The sequence below is a fragment of the Megalops cyprinoides genome, chromosome 14, assembly GCF_013368585.1.
Source record: "Megalops cyprinoides isolate fMegCyp1 chromosome 14, fMegCyp1.pri, whole genome shotgun sequence".
In the NCBI taxonomy this organism is placed as follows: domain Eukaryota; kingdom Metazoa; phylum Chordata; class Actinopteri; order Elopiformes; family Megalopidae; genus Megalops; species Megalops cyprinoides.
Window position 1 is genome coordinate 10,542,501 of NC_050596.1, and position 26,149 is coordinate 10,568,649.

At 52.9% G+C, this 26,149-nt stretch overlaps 1 protein-coding gene across 14 annotated transcripts in view; it reads right to left on the reverse strand.

The window, feature by feature from the left end:
• The window catches only part of LOC118789197 (peripheral plasma membrane protein CASK-like), a 136,170-nt gene that overhangs the window by 66,511 nt on the left and 43,510 nt on the right, over positions 1-26,149 (reverse strand). For all 14 annotated transcript variants that reach the window (XM_036545531.1, XM_036545532.1, XM_036545536.1 and 11 more), the window contains exon 2: positions 9,405-9,517. In XM_036545531.1, the coding sequence (XP_036401424.1) occupies positions 9,405-9,517 (113 nt within the window). The remainder of the gene's footprint in view (positions 1-9,404; positions 9,518-26,149) is intronic.

A 26,149-nucleotide genomic window follows, 5' to 3' on the forward strand; every position in this document is an offset into this window, starting at 1 on the left:
GGCATTTTCAAAATAACCTCTTGTTTTGTTAGCCATGTTTCGGAATACAAAGACTCAAAGAGGGGCAGTGCTTCTGTGCACCATGATGCGTTTAACCCCTTCCGCATTTCGTACACACCTTAACCCGGGGCCTGAAGTGTACCTAAAATTGCAGTCTGTTCTCCAAGGCTCATGTCAACTGATAGTTTCTGCATGATATCAAAACACTCACATCCCAAGCAGTCCTTTTCTTGCAGAACAACTAATCATATATTATGGGCGGCAGTGTAGCATAGTGGTAAGGAGCAGGACTTGTAATTGAAAGGTTGAAGGTTTGATTCCCTGCAGGGCCACTGCTGCTGTACCCTTGGGCAAGGTACTTAACCCACAATTGCCTCAGTAAATATCCAGCTGGATAACGTGAAAACTGTAACCAGTGTAAGGATAAGACTGCCTGCTAAAGTAACGATCGTGTAATGTTATATTAGCTCACTACTGTGGATATTAGATAGCATATTTTTGCTTTGGGACAGAAGGTACTCTAAGCTCTGGTGACGTCTTGGCGCGCTTGCTGGGGGATCCCGCACACCTGTGTGTGCCGTAGTGGTGAATTCTCCGCACGGAGACGTGCGTCTCACCAGGAAGCAGCCTGTGGCGGGGGTGGTTCTCTCGATACGCACACACGGTTTGTTCTCTTCAGCTTGGAACAAAGAGGGATGAATACCGTGGAGATGCAGAACGTGCTGTACGCGTGCCTATTGGGAACGGGTAGCTGGTTACCTCAGAGCAGGCTGGGAAGAGACAATATGTTGGATGTTTTTTTTTTTTATAGTCGTTATCGTTATTTGACACAGGCCATTACCCTACTGCTATTTCATGTTTCCAATGAAGTGGAACACTTTGTCATCAAAATCCAGGACTTATCCGTCCCTGAACCGGAATCCTACGAGGTCTTAATCTCACGAGTATCAGAGAAAGCGCCCGCGTTAACGTGATGATAGTTTCGTTAGAGCTGCCTGCGCCCGGTCTGAATAACGAGGAGCTGTTATGGAGTTCTGCTGAGTGCGGCGGACTCATCGCTTCCTGTGCTGTGAAATCGGTGACGTTGCTGCAAGTTCAAAAGCGCATTCAAACGACAGAAAAGGTCTGGCGAACTTTGCGTCTCTTGGAGGCGGGGCCTGCTTGCAGGGGGGGGTGGAGTCATGAATGGAGGCGGGGACTTCTGAGTGAGACTTCCCAGCTGGCCTGAAAGGAGTCTCTTCCCCAGAGCTGGAAGAGCCTGGCGTTCCACTGCCAGAAAGGCCATCCACACAGCTGCTATCACAAACAGCCCCGGCCACCAACACCATCTTGGCTACCGGAAATATTTCCGCTGGCGTTCGCTCCGGGAAGAGATGGCGAGAGAGACGGGGGGGGGGGGGGGGGGTGGCGGCTGTGTGCATGAGCCAATCGTCCGCCGTGGGGCTGCGTCGCGGATCAGAGCCATGGACGCTGGAGGCTCCGGAGGGGGCCGTCTGTGATCCGCGACCACGCTCCCTCACAGCCGATAACGAGCTCCCGCCACAGACAGAACAGACGGGCCTCGCCTTCACCACCCTCCGCTGCGCTACGGACCGGGTTTCACCGCGCTCCGTACAACTGACCTCACTCTCAGGCCAGCGCTAAACAGAGACTCTTCTGAGCAACAGGTATCAGTCTGAATAAAACAGAGTTCTGCCTGACTCTGATTCCTCTGTACAACTTTAAAACATTAGCATTAATGTTCGAAACATTCCCTTTGATAATGCAGCTTAAGAACTCTCACAGCCCAGAGCCCGGTCTCTGTCATCCTCATCGTACAGCAAACTACTGCTGCCCTGCACAAAAAGCTAACTCGCTAATTTGGCTTTGATGTTGGGAGGAACAGCACACAATGCCTCGTCTTGGCACGTAATCTAAAACGCTGGGCATGTTTTCCCAAAGATCTTAGCCAAAGAATCCCCCCCCCCCCCAACCTGAGGAAAGTGACCACTGACTACTAGGCTGATGTTGTTTACATCTGGGTGTCTGAAGAAGAAAGTGTCAGAAGGTATAGCTCGGCTAGTACAGTAGCGTCAGCGGGAGAGGGTACAGTAGAGGCGGCAGTGTAGCATGGTGGTAAGGAGCTGGACTCGTAACCGAAAAGTTGCTGGTTCAATTCTCCACTGGTGCACTGCTGCTTCACCTTTGGGCAAGGTGCTTAACCTGGAACTGCCTCAGTAAATATCCAGCTGTATAAATGGATAACATGTAAAAACTGTAACTCATGTAAGTTGCTCTGGATAAGGGCACCTGCTAAATGACAATAATGTACTGTAATGCAGTCCCGCATGTTGTCCTCTCAACTCCTGTTGTGACATGAGAGCCACATTACATTGCGTCTGTAGCAGTCAATCAACCGCGGCTCGACTTTATTATAAGGCGGGAGGGGGGGAAAAAATCCAAATAAATCAATAAGTACACGCCGTCTGCTTTCTTCTATATTAGTTTGCCAAATTTTTATTTGCTTTCAAATGAACATAAATAGAGAAATATCTGCAAAAGAACCGCGATGCTGAGGGGCTGAGCGCTGTGAGCGATGGCCGTCGATACCGAGCTGGAAGCCAAAAGTATTAAGAGGGGTTTACCGGGCCCCTGGGGGCCGCATGGTTTTTTTTTTTTAAAAGCTCCACCAGAAGGAGAGGGCTGTGATCAGTTTCCAGGAAAAAAGAGGGAGAGGGGGTGGAGGGGTGGGGGGATCTCAATACACCGGCTTTAATGAAGAGTAGGCATTCACGGCGTCGTGCAAACACACCGTGGAGAGGGCTCCCAGGGGCCCCACCACGGCACCGTCTGTACGGCACGGAGAAAGCAAACACTTATCTCGGCAAACACGAGGGGGACCGAGCCCGGCGCCATTTTTGAGACGGTGAGAAAGTTCGGTTCGGCTGCCCAACTTCGGGAATCCCCCAGGCGCTCCAGGCGCAGGCAGCAACACACACTCCCACCCCTGTTTCTGTAGCCTAATAAAAGGGCTAATCTCTTTCCCCCCCGACTCCTCTCTCAGAAGTGTAGCATAGTGGTAAGGAGCAGTGCTCATAACCGAAACGTTGCTGGTTCGATTCCCTGCTGAGGCACTGCTGCTGTACACCTGGGCAAGGTACTTAACCCAGAGTTGCATCAGTAAATATCCAGCTGTATAAATGGGTACCATGTACAAATCAGAACCTACGTAAGACCGTCTGGATAAGAGCCTCCGCTAAATGCCAATAATGTGATGTAATGTCTCTCAGAGCCAACAGGGCGGCGATCTGGATTCAGCCCGGGACCTGACTGGAGGCGCCCTGTGACTCTGCTCACTCGCCAGCGGCAGGCGGCAAGGCAGCAGCGCGTTGCGGGCACGACGGAAACGTGGGACCGGGCTGGCGACCGCCGGGACAGAAATCCAAACGACACCGCCGACGGAGAGAACCGTTCCACTGCTAGAAACAGACAGACAGACGGGGTCTGCTCCTTGGCACTGCTCTCCACCAACACAGAGCTCACAGCTGGTCCGCACCAGGGCTCAGGCCAGAGAGAGCTGCGGGGGGGGGCTGATCTGTTTCCCTCAACTGTCCACTGTGGGATGGAAACTGGGTAACACTAGGCGGAGGTTTAACACGAAATGAATAACTGATGAAACGTGTTAAACAAGTCGATAACTTATACTGAAGTTTGATGAAGGGATGAAGGGAAGGGGAGAAAAGACTAAAGGGATGATAATAGGAGGAACCACACAAACATGCATAACGTCTAACATCTGAGATGGACACTGCCCCCTACGGTGAGGATGGGGAATTGCACCACGGCCCAGCACATAAGAAACGGATGAATAAATATACGTGCCAACAGCCAACACACGGTTAAAGCTGTCCATTTTCCTCCACTGAGCCGCGTGTAGGAGGATGAAAGCGGTCCAGCATCGCCGGGCCAATTTGGTTTAAGTGTCGTGCTAATTGAAACCCCTGTGACGTCTCTCTCCCGCTCGACGGACGGAGATTAAGAGACGTGGCATTTGCCCGGACTCTTCAGGAGCCGAGAGCCGCGGGAGCGTCTCCAGGGCCCCCGGCTCTCACGCTCTCCTCCCGTCTGTCCTCCCCTCGCCTCAGATCTCGCAATAACAACCGCGGCAGCTTCCATCGGCTCTCTCCACGCTCCGCAAAACGGCGAAATCCGGGAGTACGCGTCAAGAATCAGAGCGGTGACGTGTGTCTGAAAGCGGCGCCTGTGGGCCGGGGTGTCACCAGCGGCCTTGGTCACGCGTTTTGATAAACAAGGGGGCCTCATTCTGGTCTGTAATCACCATCTCCTTTCACTGCCACACACTGTGTGTGGGCCGGCAGTGTAGCATACTGGTTAAGGAGCAGGACTTGTAACCAAAAGGTTGCCGGTTCGATTCCCCCGTCCTTAACCCACAATTGCCTCAGCAAAATATTCGGCTGATAACTGATGTAAATCGCTCTGGATAAGAGCGTCTGCTAAACGCCAATAATGTAATGTAATGTGTCTGAGTGCCACAGCAGGAGAAGGAAGTGACTTCACAGAGGACAGAGGCTGGGCACTGTAGAGCAGGCCTGCAGTATGCACTCATCTCAAAGACGTGGGCCAGAGATGAACAGACTGATTTTATGAGAGGCTGAGAAAGGTGCATTTCCCCCTTAGATTTGTCTGCCAGAGTTTATTTGCTGTATTTTACAATAAATGTGCTATATTTCCCAACTGGTGTTCCGAGCTGTCATAAAAAGGCCGTCTCTGGAACCCTGTAGTTATCTTTCAGAGATGGCAAACAAAAACAAGAAAATATCCTTCCGTAATAGAGGTTTCACCCCCGTGAGTTCAGCCACAGGAAATTGTGTACACTACATTTAGAGTACCCGTCAAATACAAAGCGAAATGGACTCTTTTCACCTCATAATCCAAACAGGCTCATTTTTCAAGCTAAAGCCATGCGGTGGAGGCGGTGGAGGCTTTAGCTTGCTTTAGCTCCACTGTTCCAGCTCACCTGCAGTTACTGGTTCTGATAAAGACTGAACACTTTCTCTCTCTCTCTCTCTCAACCCCCCTCTCTCCCACCCTTTCTCACCCTTTCTCCTCCCTCCCTCTCTCTCCCTCTCTGACCTTCTCTCTCCCTCTCTCTCCATGTCTGCCCCTGAGTGGGGCCATACCCGCAGGTTGCTGTGGGGGTGTCTCAGGTGCTCTGGGGACAGAGGAGACAGCGCTAGGCCCCGAGCCCCACGCTCACAGACACGGCCCCGGCGGCGAGATGTGACCTAACTCCAAACTCCGCCATCTCCCGCTCTGCGGGCGGAGCAGGACCGGGACCTCCTGCATGCTCTCCTCTCGCCCCAAATCATCAGAGCGCTCCCCTCCCGGTCCCCTTCTCCCGTTTCCACGGCGACACCCGCGACATCGGCGACCCGCACGTTCTCATTTGCCTCTAATTAAATTCGGCAGGTGTGTGCACGGTAGACTCTCACCAAACGCCCGTCTCGCTCAGAATCTCGAGTGAGTACTTCCACCGCAGACCCAGAGCCCCCGTGCGGGATTTTTAAGCGCGACGCAGAGGCAGCTTACTGACGCCCGCCCCCGCTGTTACAGGACCGAAGGAGGATGTGTGGCTGATAACGCGAGTCAGCTCTCCACGGAGACGGGGGAGGAGCTGGAGGGCCGCTTTCCGCAGCGGGAGGGGGGGGTCAGGGTCCCTCCCTGCGTTCGCCGCGGCTCCTCTCGTTAAACGCAGACCCTTTTATTTTTTTCCGTACGGCGGCTGCGTGTTTACTTTAGTCAGCAGTCCTGCGGCGCTCGGCGGTCCTACCCGGGAGGGCTGGCGTTACATCTTCGTGTGTGGTCCCCGCGGTCTCCCTCCCTCCCTCCCTCCCCGCCCGTCCTGTCAGCCTTTCCGTTTTCGGCTCCTCGCGAGAATCAGAATCACAGCCACTGGTACCAAATGCATTACATTATATTACGTAACTGTCATTTAGCAGACTTGTCCAGAGCAACTTACATAGGTTGCAGTTTTTACATATTACCCATTTATACAGATGGATAGGCAATTCTGGTTTAAGTACCTTGCTCAAGGGTACAACGGCAGTGCCCCAGCAGGGAATCGAACCGGCAACCTTTTGGATACGAGCTCTGCTCCTTACCACTACGCTACACTGCCACCTACTCATCAGACCACAAGCACAGACTGACCATGTAGAGTACGCAGTGATTGAGTGATTTAACTAAGTTAAATTACCTTAAGTAAGCGAGCAGAGTTCTACACCTATGCATGTCACACAGGGGGTCTACTTGCAGAACTGTCTTTACATTCAAGAGAAGTGACATCATCAGAGTGCGCCGAGGGCCGGGGAACTCCGGGCGCTGCTCATTCAGGGCCCCTCGGAGACGCACCTGCTCCCGCCCCCTGCCCTCCGCACCCCGCGCCGGGGCCGCCACGGCGCAGCGGAGCCGGGAGGGAGGGGGGTTCACGACCCGCTCTGTAATGAGGGGGAAAAAAACGAAAACAGGCAGTGAATGATTAGCTCCATGATGAAGCTTAACTGCCTCCATCCGTCGCAGACGGCTCACGGGGAGTCGGCCGCGCCCGCTCCCGCGCACCGCTTCCCAGAATCCCTCCCTGCCTCGCTCATTAGCGCAGAAACGCAGTCCACGCTGAGTCTGCTAATGGCTCAGAGAACAGAGGCCCATTAAATGAGTTAGCATGCAACGCTGGTGGCCTTTCTCTTTCTGCCATTCCTCCTCCATAGAAACTCACTACATGGTTACAAGCAGGTTTTATACAAACGTACGAACTTTTACCCGTTTACAGAAGTTTGTAATGACAGTGTTTGTTCAACAGCAGCCATCAGAGTCATTCGGGTCCCTCAGCTCATCGAGTCGTTTCTCACACGCCAGCCACCGCGCTCCCTAATGCTTGGATTTATAACGCACAGCACCACACATCAAACAACACACCCAAGGGAGCTGCGCTTCGTGAAAACATCCCAATCGCCCGCCTCCCTGCCTGTGAATGTGTGTGAGGAACCGCGGGTATTAACAGCTGTTAGCTAGCAGAGTGGCAGGCAGGGAAGGCGCGTACTTCTAAGCCCGACACTTACAGAAGTCAAAGGGAACAGGGTCTCCTGTGAGCGCTGAGGATGGAAAGGACACGGTGTGCTTTATGAGGGAGAGCGCTGAGTGTGCTGGCGGTGCTGGCGGTGCGGGCGGTGACAGACGCACGCTGCCTTCCGCATCTCTCCAGCTGTGGCCGGCCAACGCGCCGCCACGCGCTCTGAGGTGCTGTGACCGACACGCCTTCCCTTCCTCTGGCTCCAAAGCAACCGAACCCCGGTGTATGTGTGTGCATGCACGTGTTGGTGAGTGTGTGCGTATATGGATGTGTGTGTGTATGCATGTAGGTGTGTGTGTGTGTGCACGCATATGTGTTTGTGTGTGTGTGTGTGTAGATGTGTGTGCACGCATATGTATGTGTGTCTGCGTGCGTGTGTCTGTACAGACGTGTGTGTGCCTGTATAGATGTGTGTGCGTGTACACGCATGTGTATGGATGTGTGTGTGTATGTGTGCCTGTATAGATGTGTGTGCGTGTACACGCATGTGTATGGATGTGTGTGTGTGTATGTGTGTGCGTACAGGTGTGTGTGTGCCTGTATAGATGTGTGTGCGTGTACACGCATGTGTATGGATGTGTGTGTGTATGTGTGTGCGTACAGGTGTATGTGTGCGTGTACACGCATGTGTATGGATGTGTGTGTGTATGTGTGTGCGTACAGGTGTATGTGTGCGTGTACACGCATGTGTATGGATGTGTGTGTGTATGTGTGTGCGTACAGGTGTATGTGTGGGAGCTTTAGAGCTCTCCCCCAGCTGCAGTGTGTTCAGACTGACACCGCAGATTAGCAGGAAATGAGCTCCAAATCCCACACGAGTCTGCACTAATTCGGGGCCTGCGGCCGCCCCCCTCGTCACTGGCAGCCCCGGTTTAGGAGGCGTCTCTAATTAATTCAGAGCCCTGCGATGCCAGACTCCCTGGTCACATGACGCAGACGCACACCTTCGGCTCAGAGAGTGACGCGAGTGACATGCAGACTGCGCAGAATCCCCCCCCCCCCGCACCCGGCCACCGGAGCCGAGCCGCACACAGCCGCACTGTACCCACACACTGTGCTGCGAACCACCTGAGGGCAAGCCACCGAAGCGACGGGACCCAGCCCGAGCGCGGCTTTGCAATAACGTTAATCTGGTCAGGGACCGTCTTCGGAAGCTGTCAGAGGTGTGCTTCCCCTCTCACACGCGGCTGAGCTGGGGGTGATGGATGGCTGAGGGTGCTGTCCGCTCTGCAGCACGATTCAGCGGTTAGTGTGGGGCACAGGTTGCCAGGTTTGCAGCAGGATTCAGCGGTTAGTGTGGGGCACAGGTTGCCAGGTTTGCAGCAGGATTCAGCGGTTAGTGTGGGGCACAGGTTGCCAGGTTTGCAGCAGGATTCAGCGGTTAGTGTGGGGGATTGGGTTTGCAGCAGAATTCAGCAAGTCATGTGGGTAATTGGGTTGCCTGTTTTGCAGCAAAATTAAGGGGATAGTGTGGGAAATGGGCTGCCCGGTCTGTCAGCAGGATTCATGCAGTTAGTGTAGGGCACGGTTAGCGTGGGCCGGGGGTCGGCTCTCTATTCTCAGGGACCGGGCATTGTGCCACTGTTCTCCTGCCACCCCGGGACAAACTGGCACACTCCCAGATGAGCTGTGTCAGCAGGACAATTCATTCTACTTCCCATGACCGGGCACACAGTGACATTCCCACCACCTTTTCCTAGCTGATTTAGGTTTGCATGGGACTGTCAACTTCACCATATCTTTTTCCTTAAATAAAACGATTATCGTAATGTAATTACATGATTAACTGTGTTTAAATACATGTGTAAATATATGGGAATATGTAGAGTTGAAGCAGCTCTGCTGAGCTCTACAGGAAGAGGCACGGCAGACCCTGTCTCTGGTCCCAGAGTGGAGTGTGTCGCGCGCTCTCTCTCGCTCCATCTCTCTTCCTCTGTTTTATTATCACCATCAATCCTAAAGGTGGTGACTCTCCCTGGAGCTTTCTGTTCAAGGTACACGCACGCACGCGCACACACACACACACACACACACACACACACACACACGCGCACGCACGCACACACACATTTTTAAAGGGTGCATACAAAGACAGAGAGCCAAAAAAGGGACACCGTGACGTCTTTGCGATGGAAAGGGGTAGGAGAGGGGACTGTGCCAAACAGATGAACATATGGGAGAGGGACAGAGAGAGAGAGAGAGAGAGAGAGAAAGGGGGGGGGGGGGAGAAAGTGAAAAAGAGGGAGAGGAAGACAGGGGACTGAGTGTTCCTTACCCTCTGTGCTGAGCCCAGGGCTGGAGGTGAACTTGGCCACATCCACTATTTTGACAGCGAACTGCTGTCCGGTCTCCCTGTTGATGCATCTCCGCACCACGCTGAAAGGGCCCCTGTGAAGAGGAGGAGAGACGGGTGAGGCTCGCGGGTCTCCCAGCCCGGTTACCGCTGCTCACAGCCACCCATCCGCGTAAGAGAAGGCCTGCGTCCCGCCCTGGCCGCGCCTTTGCCCCGCCCCGACCGCGCCTTTCCCTTCTCCAGAAGCAGCTGCCGTTTCTGTGACAGGCCCACCAAATCAGGGCTTCTCAGCTAGAGCTTGTTTAGCTGCAGACGCACGCACGCACGCACACACACGCACACACGAACGCACACACACACACACGCACACGCGCACACGCGCACACGCGCACACACGCACACACGCACACACACACACACACAGTGAGATGTGGGCTTTCTTATTTACTTGCACCACGCTGTGTGTGGGTGGTCCTGTCCCAGACACAGAGATAGGAATAATCCTAGGCATTTCGGGAGCCCCCTCCACATGGACACAGAGCCACAGGGCACGCACCGCTGCCGGGTCCACCCCGGGGAGATCCCCCCCTCTCGGCTGGAGCTGAGGGAAAACACTGCCAGAACAGCGTGCGAGCTGTTTATAAGCACAGAGAGCTGAGGGCCACGCCCCGCGAACAACATGACCAATCAGAGCCTATCCTCCGCCCACATGAAAAGAAGTGGACCAATCAAGACATCAGAAGAGTACAGAATAAGCCTCTCCATCAGCGAGGAAGCGCATGGAAAGGACTGACCAATCAAAAATTACAAACGAAGATAAACAGTTCAATCAAATAAATGTGCACAGTGCCTCGTGCATGGTCAAAATCCACAACAGACCTACTCTTGATCCACTTACACTGTGACTTCAAGAGGATACTGATATGTTTTGTGCAAGATTCTAGCAGTATTAGGCTATAGCAGCACTCTAGCAGAGTCAAAGAGTAGCTGGTGTGGGACTTCTCAGGTCAGGCATTTTGGAATGATTGCTGGGGACCTTCTGAGACTACCCTCTGTCCCCCCTGGCATCAGGAGGTCAAAAAATGTCCCTTAATTCTTGTAACTGTTCAGTGTAAGAAATTCTCAAATAAAACGGATTGACTGTAAATTACATTCACAAGCCTCCGTACACAGCACAGCTACATTGGGGAAAGCGCTGAGTAAGTTGTTCTTTTGATCCTGCTCTTTAAATCTGGAGCTGGTGAATAATGTATGGCTGGAGGAGCATGTTGTGTGTTCATTTAAGGCACTTTGTTCAGAGTGGCCCGCAGAGAGGGGAACACACACACACACACACACACACACACACACACACACACACACACACACACACATGCAGGAGAGCTGCAGAGCAGAGCTGCTCTCTGCCTCCGCGTTAACCGTGACCGCATATATTCGCAGCGACCACGTAGGGTCACCGCTCGGCCAGGTTCACGCCGAGGTTCAGGCTTCCCCCTTCATCCCCCTGCTTTTCGCACTGTGGTTTCTTTGGCTTGCCTCTCAGCCTCCTCTTTGGGCTGTGAAATGAGCCGGGAGAGGGTGCAGAGTTCACCCCGCAAGAGGGAGGCTTTTTAAGAAGCTCTGAAAACAGTGCTGTGGAGAGACCCCCTGCTGAGCTCAGAGACAGACCGGTGTGTCAGGCGCTCTCTCTCGTTCTCTCTCTCTCACCCACACACACACACACACACACGCGCGCGCACACACCGAGACACACCAGAAGTCACCACAAGCACTGCCAAACACACAATCATGTAGGTGGGAGAGAAAGCTTCCACCCACGCTCTCAAATTCTTACAGCCAAGCATGAGACAGGGTCCTCAGAGTAGGCCGCACATGATCGTTCAAGCTCAGCGGCTACCCTGGACATGAACAGTGAACACCACACCACACTGAGGACATGGAGAGCGAGCCGCGCATGTCCAAGGGCAGACCGCGACCACCTTCTTCGACACCGCCCCGACGCTACACGCCGACAGCACAATGGCCCTATCAATCACCGACCCTCAGTAGAGCCGGGCCTGAATTCAGAACATGCATTCAGCAGCCGAGAGCCTGACAGATACCTCTTAACAGACACAAGGGCCTCTAAAGAAACCCGAACCGGATCAATTTAAATTCTAATTATCCCCTGTTCCGCTGTCCGCGGCGGCGCGCAACCCGCCGAAGAATTCGGAACAGGGCCGCGTTAAACAGAGGGGAATCTGTTGAAAGATCTGCTAATTAGCATTAGCATTCTATCCTGTTAATGCAGTTCAGAGAGCGCCTCTGCTTTCACCAACACAACCTGGCTGAACAGATGGGCTGCAGGCTAAAGCCGCTTACAGCCACGCCAGGGAAGCCGAGTGGCGCTCTGCCCGGGCCTGGGCACGCCTGCACCGCCTTACCCAAAATATGCCCCACACATCCGCACCGCTTTAACCAAAATATGCCCCACACAGCCGAACTATTGTAACCAAAATATGTCCTATACAGCCACATTTCTTTAACCAAAATATGCCCCATACAACTGTACTGCCTAACCCAAAATATGCCTCATACAACCCCAATTCTTTCCCAAACATATACCCCATCCTACTACACTGCTCTACCCAAAATATGCCCCGTACTACCCCACTGCCTTACCCAAAATATGCCCCGTACTACCCCACTGCCTTACCCAAAATGTCCAACCTAACTGGGCTGCACTTACATACGCCCCATCAAACCACACCTGATACTACACCATCACACCACAAACGCGCCAATCTTGCTCAACCGCCGCCCTCCAACCACATGAACACAGATTCTTGGTCGACCTCAGTGCTCCTCCGTTAGCCCTGTAAGGAGTCCTTACAGGACCTGTTCAGAACGGACGGTGAACCCCCATCTACCAAGCGACTGCCCTTTCCATCCAAATTGCCTTTGTACCCCACTAACCCCATTTCCATTCAAACTACATTTCTAACCCCAACCACTCCCCCTCCATCTACCCCAACCACTCCCAGCTTCCATCCAAAATGCACTCCTACCCCAACCACCCCCTCGTGCCATTCCCCCGACCACTCCTTCTCCAATGTAACTCAACCACTCCTCCCCTTCCATACAAACCGCATTCGTACCCAATCACTCCCGCTCCCTTGGCATGCAGACTGCTTGTATTAGCATAAAGAAAACAACCTTGCACATTTCCTGCACAATTATGGCTTCGAGATTTACTGGCCGCTGAAGCCCGGATCTGTGTGGACGTGACAGAACCAGGTTCTTCTGCGTGATCATATTCAGATAGTTCTGCGGGTAGCAGAGCCCATTAGGCACGGGCCCCCCTCCCTGCCTCCCTCCCTCCTGTAGGAGTGTGCTCAGACTGAGGATGAACGTGACGCTTTGCATTAGGGAAGTTATCTCCGCTCGAGTGCTCGGCACGCCGTAATCCCGCGAGCGGAAAGTCACAGACCTCCGGGGGGAAAAGCGCTCCTATCGCCAACCGAGACAAAGCACCTGCACTTAATCCCGCCGAGGTCTGATAAAAGCCGATACTCTTCCTGCTACAGACCATATCTCATTGACGCAGGAGCCCATTTTCGGCGGCGTAATAACCTTCACTGAGAGGGGAATGACTGAACACTGTGGCAAAGTAATAGCGCTGAGTAAGGCCTAATCAGTTCCACCTGCCTTTAGTCTTTGTGGATCAGTAAATCCATTCCAATCAGAGAGCTCATTCGGCCCCGCTCTTCAGCCTCCGCTGCCCACCCCGGCCGGCTGAGTCAGCGCTTCCTCCTCCCCGGCCCGCGACCTGACCTCAGAGCCGCGCGGGGCGCCGGACCTGCGGCGCGCGGAGGCGGCAGCCGGACCGCGCGTCCTGCGCGGCTACGTGCGCACACGCACTGCAGCTGAGCACATGCCCTTCACCGCGTGCATCAGCCACCTTCAGTCACCGGATGCTAACGGATCGGCGCTAACACTGCTAACCCGGCTAACGCAACTAACATGGCTAACGCAGCTAACAGGCCGTCGACACCAAACACCCGATCCTGCAGGGAGAGTCACCTCGGTCATCTCAGTCTACAGCACATCAGCAGTATCACACCATGGTTTCTGCTCCAACCGCTGGTCTTCAGCAGCCCCATCATTACGCGGTTTCATTCTTCGTTTTACTTTCATAAGCAACATACCACTTTACACTACACTTCACATTACACATTGTGCGCCTGGCACACAATGAACATTTCTGCTGCAAAGCATTATGGGAAATGCGATGGTTGCAAATGTATATGGCCAGCCAATTAACTGCACCAGAGAATTTGGCAGACACAAAAAACAGGAAACGAACAGCTCTCAAAGGAAGATGGCCACCCCTGGTTTTAGATGACCATTAGTGGGATTGCTAATTAAAAAAGAAGGCTGGGAGAAGGCAGCCAGAACTAATGGCCCCCGCTCCACGCTGGGCTCAAAGGGGAGAGCCGCGCGTGTCGGTGCTCGAGTGCTTATGCAAACGCCTCGGCCGTCTGCAAGCGGCCGGGCCCCCGAGGAAACATCAAACGGGCTACCCCTGTGCACCGCAGGCGGAAAGACGAGCTCACTAACCTGGACAAGACCAGACTGGACTCATGATGGCTGGAGTCCGTTACGCTGAGTGGGCGGTGGTTACTGGGGCATGCAGGCCTTCAGGGAGGGCACGGATGGCCGCTCGGAGAGGATCTGCTCTTTAGCTGCATTAGCAGCCGCCAGAAGGGTGTGGGATCAAACCCGGCAACGGTGCTGAAGCAACCCATGTAGGGCTACGCCTAGTTATGATCTAGACGGTAAATTCACTTCACCTTTCATTTCTAAAAGCTGTTGCTCAAGCTTTAAGATCCACCTTTCTGCCCATAAGGAAACCGAAAGTCTGTCAATGACGGAAAATGCTCACAGCCCGATTTAAACTCCTGCGTGCAATCCACACGCGGCGTGCTTCAAACGCTTCAGCTCACTCAAGCTGACGAGGTACCCGAATCTCCGCAGGCACCTGTAGCAGGTGTACACTAAGCGCCGGTAAATTGCACCAAAGATGAATCAAGGGAGCTTCTGCTTCCAGAGCGGGAAACATCCATATCACATTAATATCTCGTCTGGGATTTATAAAAAAACATGATCATCAATCAGAAAAGGTCATCTATCAAGCAGCGAGCGAACCCAAGGGAACAGGTGCACAATGCTGCAATATCCTGGCATCAGCAAAGAACTTAAACTTCAGCGCATCGAGGTGTCTGACTCGGCCCTTTGGGGCTGGAACGAATGAGAACAGAGAGCTTCTTTATGTTACACTGTGTAGAGCGTATGAAAGACATTCCGATTTCATGCCTGTTCGGGCTCCGGTTAGCGCAGATTTAACGGATTGCTCCCATAGAGCTCAACGCAGATTAAAGCCCCGGGAATTACCATATGGATAGCTTGGCTATTTCACACTTTAGCAGGAAATCGAAAAAGGCGCGCATTGAAACCTGGGCTGTATGCTCTGTGACTTGCCCCATTCATTTTCGTGCTGCTTTGCACCACGCCGAGCATGGCCGCCTTATAAAGACATGTACAGTACCAGTGCTTTTTGGTCACAACTTTTATTCTTTATTTTTACTGTTTTCCACATTTTAGAGTGATAGTAAAGACATCAAAACTACAAAATAACACAAATGGAATTATGCAGTGACCACAAAAGCATTAAACAACTCAAAATTCTTATGTTTTAGATTCGTCAAAGTAGCCAAAAATAACCAAAAAAGAAACAAATTTCGAGCATTGAAGCATAAGTCTTTAGATCAAAATCTCTTTAGATCAGAAAAGTATTTGCATCAAAAGTCTTTGAATGCATGTCTCCCATTGTCTTAATCAGGCGTGTCCAAACTTTCAACTGATACTGTATGTAGCGTCAGGGTGCTGTGCTGTATAATAGGGCAGAGCTGAGCATCTGCTATGTGGGCTGGGGAATCATCTGTCCGATTCCGATGAGTCATCGTGTAGAAGAACGGGAGGCCTGGGCCCAGCTGACCCCAGCGCAAACCGCCAAGCTGTGACATCAGCAGCATGCGGAGAGCGCCCTCATACGTACACTCTAACGCAGACGGCAATGCAGCGGGCTTCCCCTTACCTGGTACCACGCCAAACCTGCCTCCCTGTTTGTGAGAAACAATAAAGATTCCCTGTAATTGCAGCACGGCAGAAAATGTCAGGGCTTTCTGCAGGATTTGCAGACAGCAGGCCCCTGGGGCAACCGGGAATGATGGAGAAGCTGAGATAAGTATGAGGAGCTTAGAGGGGGGAAAAAAACGAATCAAATACATATGGACTGAATAGAGCTGCATGAATGTTTTCGGAAAACGTGAAGCAGGTCCACCCCCCCGTGTAGTAAAGCAGGCCAGACTCTGGCTGGAGAGGAAGTGGGAAATGGCGACTCTGTACAAACCCTCCTTTTGTTCATTTGTTAGTCCTTTCGTCATTCAACTTCACATTCATCCAACATGCAGCTAAACTGATGGACACAGGAGATACTGCTGATACTGCCGTCTCCCTTCGGTTTGCAATACCATAAACTGTGAGAGATTAACTTTGGAAATGACTCCGTGGGGAAGAGAGTGTCGGGGAGGTTGAGGGATAAGCGCTTGAACTTATCGAGAAAGAGAGCCTATTAAGAGGAAAATCAGGATCTCTCTGGCTCTTTGTAAAGGGAGCCACTGGGCTCCGGCAGACCGGATCAGGCAGAATTTGACACCTCTTTCTCTCAGCCGTAGTCTATCCAGCTACAATAAAGGCAGACTACAGATGAGCTGGGGGGTCTTGGGCACCTGCAATGCCAAAGCTTCAGCAGGCCTGACACACACTTTTTGGACAGGCCATGTTCACAGCCAGGAGAGGGGGAACAGATGCTGACACGGAACAGCTGACCCCTGTGCTGACCCCTGCTCTGACCCTTGTGTTGACCCCTGCTCAGACGATCCGGAATGGAAGGAGGAGGGAGGGGAAAAAAAGGAAGCCAGGGACCGCAGCCGAGCTTTTAATGGTGCCCTTCTCAAATCAGAGGCTAAAGGGCACAGGAGGCTGATGCTGTGGCAGGAAGTCCGCAGTGCGAGGTGCTGATCCGCCCTGCCCGTGAAGGGTTACCTGAGGGCTTCTTACCCATCATGCATCAGGTCACGCCCAAGCCTGTGTATCTAGTGCATTCAAAGCAGTCTTCCTCACTAGCCCTCTGTGCATTCATCAGAGATGAGCTACTGAAAGCACCGAACGGCGTGTGGTTTACGTAGACTGGGAGTGGGCTGAGCACCTCAGACGCGAGCGGAGTATCTGAGACCCCAGCTGTCCGTTCCCTTATAAAAACACAGCAACAACATGCTTTAGTAACGATTCAATCAATACTGAGACTTACTCCCAGCAGCCCAGCAAGGAGCTCCCGTTACCCTTCCCTGGGACGTCTAATGGACTTCTCGCAGCTCCTCACTGTAACGTTGACAAATGAAAGTGGCAGATTGATCGGCTAGCTGAGCCTGCTTGAGGCTTAGCTACAAGGACGTGTCTGTTAGCGCTTTTGCTTTTAGCTGTATAGGTAGTTAAATGGAGAGGATTTTCAGCATGTGTCTGAAACCTGATTACAAGAGACTGAGTTCTGTCCCAGAGATCAAAATTCATGAATTACTGAGGGGCCCTGACGGACGCAGCGCGAGTAGCACAAGGACACCAGACAGCCCTGTGAGATACGATTTGCTGTGATATTAACAGCGCGTCCCACAGGACACATACAGCATCAACACACACAATCCTACTGACTTGCTGTGTAGGTAGTCCTGTATTTACAAACGGCCCAGAAAACAAATTTTCTGCACAAAGCCACTGACACACTCGGGAGAAGCTTTCCCCACACACGGGAAAGACGTGTTGGAGCTCCACCTCAACTGTCGAACCCGAGCCACTAAACCAGTAAGCAAGGTGTGACCAAGCCGATTGCTGTCACCCGCAGGGACGCGCAGTGTAAAATTGCATATGCGCAACTGAGCACACAGGTACAAGCATATGCATGCACACACACACACACACACACGCAGTGAATAGCACTCATTAGCATTCCCTGCTAGTTTGTACCCTGCCTGGCCAACCACTGAAACCTGGTAATGTAGTGCTTCTAATACTGTTGATGTGTTTTTTCGCTTGTGCTGTATTGTACGTCATCTGAAATTCGCTTTGGACAGTGAATAAATGTAAATGTAAATGATAGCTTTCAGTCCTCTCTCACACACAGAGGTGCAGGCGCTGGTGGGGAGCGGGCGGCGGGCTCGACGGTCTCGATCAGCTCTGAGGCTAATGGAACAGGCTGTCTCCGCCGGCTCACAGGGCACCTCTGCGGCTGAACACGCCGTCCCCGTGGCGTGTGCCGAAACACTGCTGCATCGCTGCCGCTGCTGCTCTGGTCTCTCTGAACAGTCAGTAAACTACACAGCAGAGAGTCTGCCTGCTCTCGGTATTTACCAAAAAGGTGCCCGGAACAGCTTGTCGGAGGATAGAACAAGACTAATTTGCGAGGGGCACACTGGTTGCTCCGCAGAGGTTTTCTGTAAAGGTTGTGGCCTGCGAAACTGTATCAAAGGCACGGCTGCCTTCACTGCGATTCTACACAACCCCAGAGGCAGAAACGCAAGCCCAAGACGGGGAGAACCAAAGGATTTTAAGAGAGAACTGATGGCAGCTCGGAAGGGGGAGCGGGTGGGGGGGGGGTGTGAGCGGGGGGCGGAGACTTGAAGCTGCGTTGCACGCCAGGGGAACTGGGTGTGGGCCTGCTGCCACCTGCAGCTATGCGTCAAGCCTAAAAGTCAAACCCTGTCAGAAGAGACGCGGCGCATCGTCCCGGGAAACAAATCCTGGATGAAGGAGTGAGCAGGTTGCACAGGCAGACACACAGCTGAGGCCTCTGCTTCGGCTTTCAAACCCATCTGCCGGAGCCTCTGGCTTTCAAACACCCTTGATAGTGAGTCTGACTTTCTCACGTCTTACTGGACGCAGATCTTCCGAGTGCAAGTACAACCAGAAAAAGAGATCAAACTCCACGTTTTTACCTCAATCACAAAGATGAATCCGAGCGTACAGCATCCAGGGTCTTTTTTTTTGTAACTTATTACTGGAGAGAACCAAAAAAAATGTTTTTTGACTAATCCTCTGATTGCCAGCTGTACTTGTCTAGGAAAGAAAAGGACTGTCTCTCATGCCACCACTTCAGTACCTGCAGGTTTAAGTGACCTTATCACACCGAGGCTTGCAAATACACATAACACCTCCACCTACAAGAAGCCAAATCACACACAACGCCACAAACCTATACAAAAACCAAATAACACACAAAAACCCCCCACCTGCAAGAGTCTAGACCACCAAGACCAGCGATGTCTTTGGCTCCACCTCTGCTGCTGAACCACACAGTCAAGAAGAACACACTGACGAGATCCAGTCAGAAAGGGAGAGACGGAAACCACAATGCAAACTCATCACCCTAAAAAAACTCAACCAGATGTTCTCAAGCTATAGAATCTCACAGCGGATTAAAGCTCATTTCTTATGCCTGTAAGTGCAATAGTGACAACAGACAACATACTGACAACAGAAGCAGAAATAAAACACAAAACACAAAAAGCAACCAATACCTTACATTTTACAAACAAGAGGAGCTTAAGGTGTCATTAGCGTACCAATCTAAACCTGCATCCTTTCCTAGCTGTGCCTTCCATTCAGAAGATATAAACGGTCAGAGAGAGCTCACAATATCCATACGAGGAGGAGAATGTTTTCTCTGGCAGGGAGGTAGCAGTGGGGAGGGAGGGGTGTGGCCTGGAGGCCTGGGGGGGGGGGATTGAGGGGGTCCCCAGGGGACGACAGCGGAGCAGACAGGAAGCTCGGCTTCCATTAGAGCGGCGTCCCCCGCTGTCCTTTCATTCCCACAGACAGCCTAACGATTTCCTGTCAGGTCACACTGAACCCACCGCGCCGGACACCGTGAGGTCGCTGCAGAAAGAGCCTCCCCAGTGGCTCTCCGCTGAGGGTTTGCACTGGCCAAAAGCGGAGAGGGGGGAAAAGCGTAATGGGCAGTTCTCACTGGGACCCTTGAGAGGGCTCTGAACGAAGCAAAAGGGCGCGTGAAGAATGCAGAGTGGGATATCCCGAGCAGGGGACCCGAGGAGGACTCGACAAAACCGAATCTGTCAAAACCGTGTGAGACTCATCAAACTCAAAAAGTGAGAAATGTGGACGAGCGCATACCCACCCTCTGTCCTGACGTGCCTCAATAAAGGACACCACAGCAGCATCCCGCTTGGAATATCAACCAGCAGCCTCATAAATACGAGAGCAGCACCCTGACCTCAATGCCATACCTCTGGTCCCAGCCCACGTGGACCCCTTCCCTCGTGATCAGTGCGGACCCGGCTCCTCAGGAGGAATTAATAATTAATAAGGTCACACAGTGGTAATTAGCAGTGTGATGTGGCATATCTGCCTCTTTGAAAACTGGGACTGACCGCGCTAAACGGGCTCTACAGGAAATGACATCACATCTGAGAAAGCCGTTCAAAGCACTGCCGTAAACAAGCAACGCTGAGCTAATGCTTTCATTAAACGGAGACGTGAGGGCGGCAGCCCGAGGTGCTGCAGGCTTCGCAGCCAAAGACCCATCAGAGGGATCCTCCAGGAGACGATCCAGAGAGCGGGGGTTGATTAGTACAGCCTGCCAATGCCTGCCTGAGAGCACCGAGTATTTCCCTAAACAGGACATAAACCACCTCCGTAAATCCAGACGGGCGCAGAGAGGTTCTCTTTTTCCTCTTATTAACCTGGAGTATTTCATCTGGCTCGGACGCAGCTGCCCGGCGCGTCACCCAGGCCGCGCGGCGAGAGCCCGACGCTGGTGTCTTCCTCTCCGGCACTGCCAGGGATAAATCATTAAGAGGTGTAAATAAAGCAGCCCGAGCACACAGTTTAACCACGTCCATAAAGCCGGCGTTTATCACTGCGGCTCCAGAATAAATTCCATCAATTCCGTATTTCCAGCCGCAGGAGGCAAACACCTGCACTGCACCACGGTCAGCTACTGGCCCTGATCTTACCAGCGAAACGTCAGCTCTGATCAGGCTTACCTTAGTGAGGATGCCAGGCCCAGGTAGAACAACCAGCGCAACAAAAGCTGGGAAAAAACTGAGCCCAGACAGGGGAACGTGACAGAGGCCTGGCAGGGGAGCGTTACAGAGGCCTGGCAGGGGAACGTTACAGAGGCCTGGTGAGGGAGCGTTACAGAGGCCTGGCGAGGGAGCGTTACAGAGGCCTGGCGGGGGAGCGTTACAGAGGCCTGGTGGGGGAAACGTTACAGAGGCCTGGCAGGGGAACGTTACAGAGGCCTGGCGGGGGAACATTACAGAGGCCTGGTGGGGGAGTGTTACAGAGGCCTGGCTATTCTTGTCCAGCTTAAAGATATGATGTTACATGTCTTAGTCTTAGTCAAGTAAACCACTCAAAGGCTCAGGAAGGCCTGACCCTAGAGGCTGGTATTTGGCATGATGAAATGGCACGAAATGGCAAGAAGCAAGGTCCCACAGCTGCGTATAGCCTCCTGTGCACACTGCTGCAGATACTTTGCAGGACACAGAGCAGCTATCAGCACAGAGGAGCTGTAACACTCCACTCTCCGACTGCAGGTCAGCTGTAAAACCATTATTAGGATCTGAGTGGGGGAGCAAACACTTTAAAGTGTGACCCGCTCTGATGAACGTGACCTTTCGATGACTGTCTCTCCCCGAGAAACCTGCTGGGAGGTAGCGTTGGGTGCACCCTCTCCCCCTCCCTCCGTTACCGCACCCCCGTTAAAGGGCTGTAACTCTGCCATCCGAAAATGACCCGAGTAAATAAACCCCCCTTTAACGAGATTACAGGGGGGAGGATGGGTCATTGTAGGGGGTAGCCCGTGGGGTGGGGATATGTGATGATGTAAGCGCAGGCAAGTCCCGCTGACCGCAAAGCTTGAAAAGCGTTCTCTGACTCCTTTATTGGCCCGCCACCTCCCGTGACTCTGCCCGCTGGGTGATCACACATCCATCCCTCATCCCTCAGACCTCTCGCCTTGCTCTGCAGAGGGCGGGGACACACCCAAGAGCATGCAGGTTCATCTGACAGCCCCTTCGCAGTCCCTGAGGCTGCTCTTTGGCCTCGGCAGACAGACCCATCTTGGGGGGGGGGGGGGGGGCTGTTAGAACAGGCCTGCCTCTGAGGTTGACCCCTGAGGCCTTTTGACCGGGTGAGAAATGAGAGCGCTCTGGCTGTCTGGCTGTAGTGTTGGCAGGGTGGCGGTGGGGGGGCGAGTGTGAGACTCTCCCAGTCCTGGGAGGTCGGTGAGTGCAGCACCGGGGCCAGCAGCATCAGAGAGGAGGCTCCCTGTGGGTGCGCATCAAAGCTGCCCAGCAGGGACCGAGTCCCCCCCCGCCCCACCATCACATCTCCCAGTGCATGCTGGGAAAGAGGGAAAGAGGCTGCCTCTCGGTGTGTGCTCTTAATGACCGCGCTCCAAGGATTATTCAGCCAGCAACAATGTGCCGGCATTCGCGCCGTCCCCTTGGAAACGTAAAAGCAACAACTTCTCCTTGGTAACCGCATGAAAGGGTGACCTTGCAGTTTGATTACTTTAAAACGAATGTAAAAGCATTCATTTAGAATGTAATTCGCTGCTTTTAAGTTTTCGCCCACCCCCATCCCCCTTAAAATTCCACTTTCCTGCCTTGGCCAGCCGACGTGCACGCTGGCTACCTCAGCATGAACCCCCAGAGAACCCCCCAGCGAGGGGGACGAGCTCAACTCTGTGCCTCCACAGTGACTCTCTCCCTCCTCCTCCTCCTCCTCCTCCTCACCGTGACCGCGGCTGCTGGTGCGAGCGTTCTGACTCTGCACAGCCACGTGCTCCACCCCGCACGCGCGAGAGCGGTACAGTCACCACCCGCTGAGAGGTACTCAGTTTGCCATGTGAGCGAGCTGTGTCACAATCCTATTCGCCTTCACATCTCGGGACGTGCGCACAGCCGAGTTCCAGATGCAAGCTGGGAGAAAGCGAATTCTGACAGCGGTCTCTGACATCAGACAGCAACAGCAGAGAAATCATGGAGGTAAACACGCAGCGTATGCTGAGGGGACGAGTGATATTAGAGGTTCCTCTGTCTTGGGCGAGACGTGATAAATGGCCACATATCCACAGCAGGAAATGCTCAGCGCCCCCCAGCTCATCCTCACAACGCAGCCTGACCACTCCAAGCAGAACTGCTGACCAGCACTCCTTTCCTGAGGGTCCCCATATTACCCAGCATTCCAGGGGGCCGTCCACAGAAGGAACACTGCCATGCCCCCAGAGACCGGTGTGTGTATTCGAGCCATGATTGCACAGCGGTACCAGAGCTTCTCGGCTATCATCTCACCTATCCTCCTTGGGTGATTCGACCTCCTCATCTCGTCCCTGACTGAAGTATGAGGTCACCATGTTCTGTAAAATACTCATGTCGCCTCAACACGACGGCTTCATATCTCCCTGCCAGGTGAAACGCCTTCTCATTCTCTGTTCCTTACAAGCGCCTGGTAACAACAAAGAGACTGTCAGGAGTGAATATGCTGAAGACTTTCTCAGCCTGCACACACTACAAGTGCAAGGTTGCTTCATGAAGTATTAAAATGCTGCATTAAGATGCATTAAGTCAGAGGCACATGAGAGAGGAAAAAAACAGATCTGACATGTTCACACGGCTAATTTACCATCTGACAGAAGGACTCGACCCCCGAGTCATTATGTGCAATTAGACTGCAGACCGCCACCGATGGTCTTGCATTTTAACAGCGGGAAGGTTCGGATTAGTGAGAGGCCTCTCCCGCTGCCCGCTTCTGCTCAGAGCAGTCACGCAATCGGCTGATGATCGCGCAGCAATCAGTGCAGTATGCACCATGGCGCAGTTTACACACAGCGTCTCGTTACATTATATTACATTACATTATTGGCATTTAGCGGACGCTCTTATCCAGAGCAACTTACATTGGTTACTTTTTTTTTTTTGACAATGTTAACCATTTATACAGCTGGATATTTACTGAGGCAATTGTGAGTTAAGTACAGCGGCAGTGCCCCAGTGGGGAACTGAACCGGCAACCTTTCAGTTATAAGTCCTGCTCCTTAACCACCATGCTACACTGCCGCCCCCTGTCTCAACCAGCTCATCGATGAGAGAGAGGGAGACCTGCTGGAGAGCAGCTGTGCCAGACAGGGAGAATGGAGAGAGACTCACCCATCTCCCCCAAAGGGAAAAGTCCAGACAATCGCGTGTGATAAGGGGCTGCGATGCTACTCTGGCCTATCCCTTCAGGATGCCTGAATGAGTGTGTGTGTGTGTGTGTGTGCGCGCGTGCACGCGTGCACTTGCATGCAGAAGGCATTTGGGGCGTGACGGCAATGCAACCCTTACACTGAAAAATCTGACAAATTCCTTGTGTTGTCTGTGAGCACAATCAAACACATGGCATTTTCCACATGCTCCACCACACACACCACCACCAGCTCTCCATCCTGACCGCCATCCTAAATCTGCTCTCACGCTACACCATGTCTGTATTTGGCCCACCCTTCCAGCGGAGGTGTGACTCCCTTGGTGATGTGTATAAGCCCTGGGTAAAAGTGGCTGATTTGGAGATATCAAGCCAATCTCTCTTGAGGCCATCCGGGCTAAAATCTCCTGGTCCCACACTCCACATCTCTCCTAATGACCCCAGAGAGTGTGACGGAGCCTGCCCTCTCTGCACCAGAGCCCGCCCATATGCCATGTGCTGGTAATGTCATAAAGGCTGGCCATCGGAACATGGCCGTTAAAATGACAGTCATTCCATAACTGTTCAATTAGCCAGAAAGGGTAAATCCCCTGCTTGAAATTCACTAGGGAAAAAAAAGCTGTGGCTGGGAATGAATCAAGCTGATCTGCCCACAAAGGAGGCTTGTTATTTTCTGTGCCTGTTCTCCATGGATGTGTGGGTGTCAGCAGACTGAGCATGGTATTCCAGCAGGCTGTGAGGGATATAGAATCTGGCCCTTGAACCACAGGGTTTTCTCAGCATCATGGAAGGGCCGAGGGAGGAGGGGAGTCAGTTAACAAGCTCAGGCTGCAGACTGGCTTTGAACGGTCAGATTTTACTGAAATACGAGGAAGAGACTAAGAGGCAGAAGATCGGCCATGTTCTGCTATCAGCCAAAACAAGAAACAATCACAGATCAAACATTAATGCAATCAAATACCACTACAGGGCTGTATCTAAAAGAGCAAAGTCCTTGTGGGAGGTTATTTTTGCAGTATTTCTGGAAGACGTGCAGAAAACCAAAATGCATGCTTTTCAAAATACCCCTTTAGGCAAGGGTCACAGGGTCAGAGTGCATGAATGGTGGAGGTGCCTTCCAGAGCCAGGAGCACAGACACCCGAGATCCCCTTAACATGAGAGCATTCCCTTTAGTAGATGAGCAGAGAGGAGCATCCCGCACAGAGCCCCTGGTCCCATCTCTCCCCTGTCGTTTCAGACTTCCAGTGACAAATTAAAGGGGACCTCCGGGGCTTCCCTTAATGAAAAAACAGTCAGCCAGACTCGTAAAACGGAGAAACCGATGAGGTATTCATTTCAGTGTAATGAGCGGCTCTGATACCGAATGCAAAGGCAGGTGTTTACCACGCCGTCATGGGGGGGGAAAGAGGGGCGTAAAGCAAAAGGAAAAAGGTGCAGCCAGTCCCCTCGGCGGGCGAGCCGCGCGGCTCTGAGCTCCCCGCACCGCTGGGTGAGGAGGAGGCGGCGGCTGCAGGCGGGAGCACGTGCAGGGAGGCGCTCCGAGCGCGCTCAGTGAGAGCATGACGTAATGCACAGACGGTCCCGCCGGAGCCGCGAGAGCTCAGTGTAGCCACAGAGTGGGGGGGGGGGGGGGGGGGGGGGGGGGGGGGGGCGACGCCGATACCTAAGGTGGGTGGGTGTTTAACCCACAATTGCCTCAGTAAATATCCAGCTATATAAATGGATATCGTGTATGAACTGTAATCTAAATTGCTCTAGATAAGAGCATCTGGTAAATGACAATAATTTAATGTAATGTAATGTAATACATTCCGTTACAGCGAATGGAATTTTGCATGTGACCTCTCCCCTACACAATCTGATTGATTTCTGTCTCTCTGCTGTCTGGTATCTATCCTGCTTCGGTACAAATCTATGCGCATTTATGTGCTGATCAATGGACCTGGCCTGAACTTGCTCGCTATGTGCTGATTCTGTTATGGAGACACGGTGCACCTACTGCGGCTGGCTGGGGGCAAGCTTTGATTCGGGAGCCGTGTGAGGGTTCCCCCGTCCCGTGCCCACGCTGACAGGGCTGCCGGGGGGACACACGACCCCCCCCCCTCCCGGTGGTGCTGCAGAGAGAGCGGGGGGAGACCCTCCGGGATGCGGATCACCCCTCTCCATCAGGGAGAGATCCATTCTCTTCAATTATTAATGCCGGACACAGATGCAACAACACAAGGTTCCCCCGCAGCCCCTGAGACAGAGAGCTGACAGCCCAGAGAGAGCTCTGTGCGCTGTCCCTCCTCAGCCCCACTCCCGAGAGACTTTCCCCCTCTCCCCTTCTCTCTCTCTGTCCCTCTCACTGTCTCTTTCATTC